The sequence below is a fragment of the Egretta garzetta genome, unplaced genomic scaffold (assembly GCF_000687185.1).
Source record: "Egretta garzetta isolate BGI_Z169 unplaced genomic scaffold, ASM68718v1 scaffold415, whole genome shotgun sequence".
Lineage (NCBI taxonomy): Eukaryota > Metazoa > Chordata > Aves > Pelecaniformes > Ardeidae > Egretta > Egretta garzetta.
This window is the reverse complement of record NW_009259686.1, coordinates 1,914,500-1,915,775: the sequence shown is the minus strand read 5'-3', so window position 1 is coordinate 1,915,775 and position 1,276 is coordinate 1,914,500. Positions and strand designations below refer to the sequence as shown.

Genomic DNA, 1,276 nt, shown 5'->3' with positions numbered 1-1,276 from the left:
GGGTATTATTAAAAAAAACAAAGATAAAAAACCAGAGAGGCATAGGTCTCAATGGGATTTCAGTCACAAGCATATTCAGTATCCTTGCCAGGAGAAGTCTACAAGCCTGAAAGTCAACACCAAGAAGAAAAGTCTAGCACAAAAAAGAAAGCGACTCCTGAGTCTAGCCTGCACACAAAGCCAGCAGAAACTGCTGGAAGTAAAAATAGCACCCGCATGGAGACTATGTAAACCAGTTTTGCTCTACTTCAGAAGGATAAAGAGCTCAGTCACAACAAGATGCAAACCTGTGCCTAGGATTTTCAAAAGAAGAAGCCCAATTTAAGATGTCCGTTCAAACCAAACGGCTTTACTACTATCTAGAGGAACACTTCTCCACTATGATTACTCTTACTACCTAGAGTGAAGGAACCAGCTTCTGTGAGAGAAGCGAGGTTAAAAAAAAAAAAAAAGAAAAGTAAGGCTGCTTCGGTTTTAGTATGAACAGACCAACTTTGATTCAGGTAGAAACAAAGGTGCTTTTGAAAATTTCTCTGGCTGGTGAGTTCAGTTTCTTGGATCCCAAGTAAGAGTTCACACACTTTCAAGGCACAGCTTCCAGATAACGCTTCCCCTCCCGTGTCAAACCCTACCAACCACAACGCACAAAGGCTTCTGAGGTGTCCAAAGTTTAAAGAGGAAACACTGAAAAACACCCTCGGTTCATCAAGTCAAACGTCAATCGCGCCTCCCACTCCCTCTGTATCCGTGCAGTCGAACCGTGCCTCGCTGGAATTACTCTGATGGAGTTTCTCCAGCAAAATATCAGCAAGTGCCAGCCAGCGAGTCATGCTGGCGGGTACCACCTCAACATCTCAGAACCACGTTAAATTGAAAGTAAATTCACTTTGGAAAATCCTACCAAAAAAGTATTACATGCAAAAATCCAGCTATCTCTTTCATGGAAGAAGCAAAACACCGTACAGCTGTGTGGGGCTTACACCGAGAAAGAAGAAAAAGCTGATTTGCCTCTCATGTTTTGCATGGCGAAGTTTCCAGGAGCGGAAGGCAGGAACGGGGACGCTGTTACCTGCTAGAGGGTTTGGGTTTTTTCCCCGTGCACAGAGCAGATAGCATCGATCGAAAGGGGAGCAAAGGGAAGGGCTTAAAACCCTCCAAGGTCTCCTAACTCGGTTGACGTGCATGTTTATCACGACACGCATTCACGTCCTGCGACTCCAGCCCTGACCCCTCTGCCCTCCCCCCGCAAGCCGCGGGTCTCGCTGGGGCGAGCCCA

General features: G+C 46.2%; 1 protein-coding gene across 1 annotated transcript in view; it reads right to left on the bottom strand.

Moving 5' to 3' along the window:
* Positions 1-830, bottom strand: part of LRRC1 (leucine rich repeat containing 1) — a 73,717-nt gene extending 72,887 nt beyond the window's left edge. Inside the window, exon 1 of the mRNA XM_009638789.2 lies at positions 717-830. Within this exon, the coding sequence (XP_009637084.1) occupies positions 717-830 (114 nt within the window). The remainder of the gene's footprint in view (positions 1-716) is intronic.
* Positions 831-1,276: the final 446 nt, after the last annotated feature.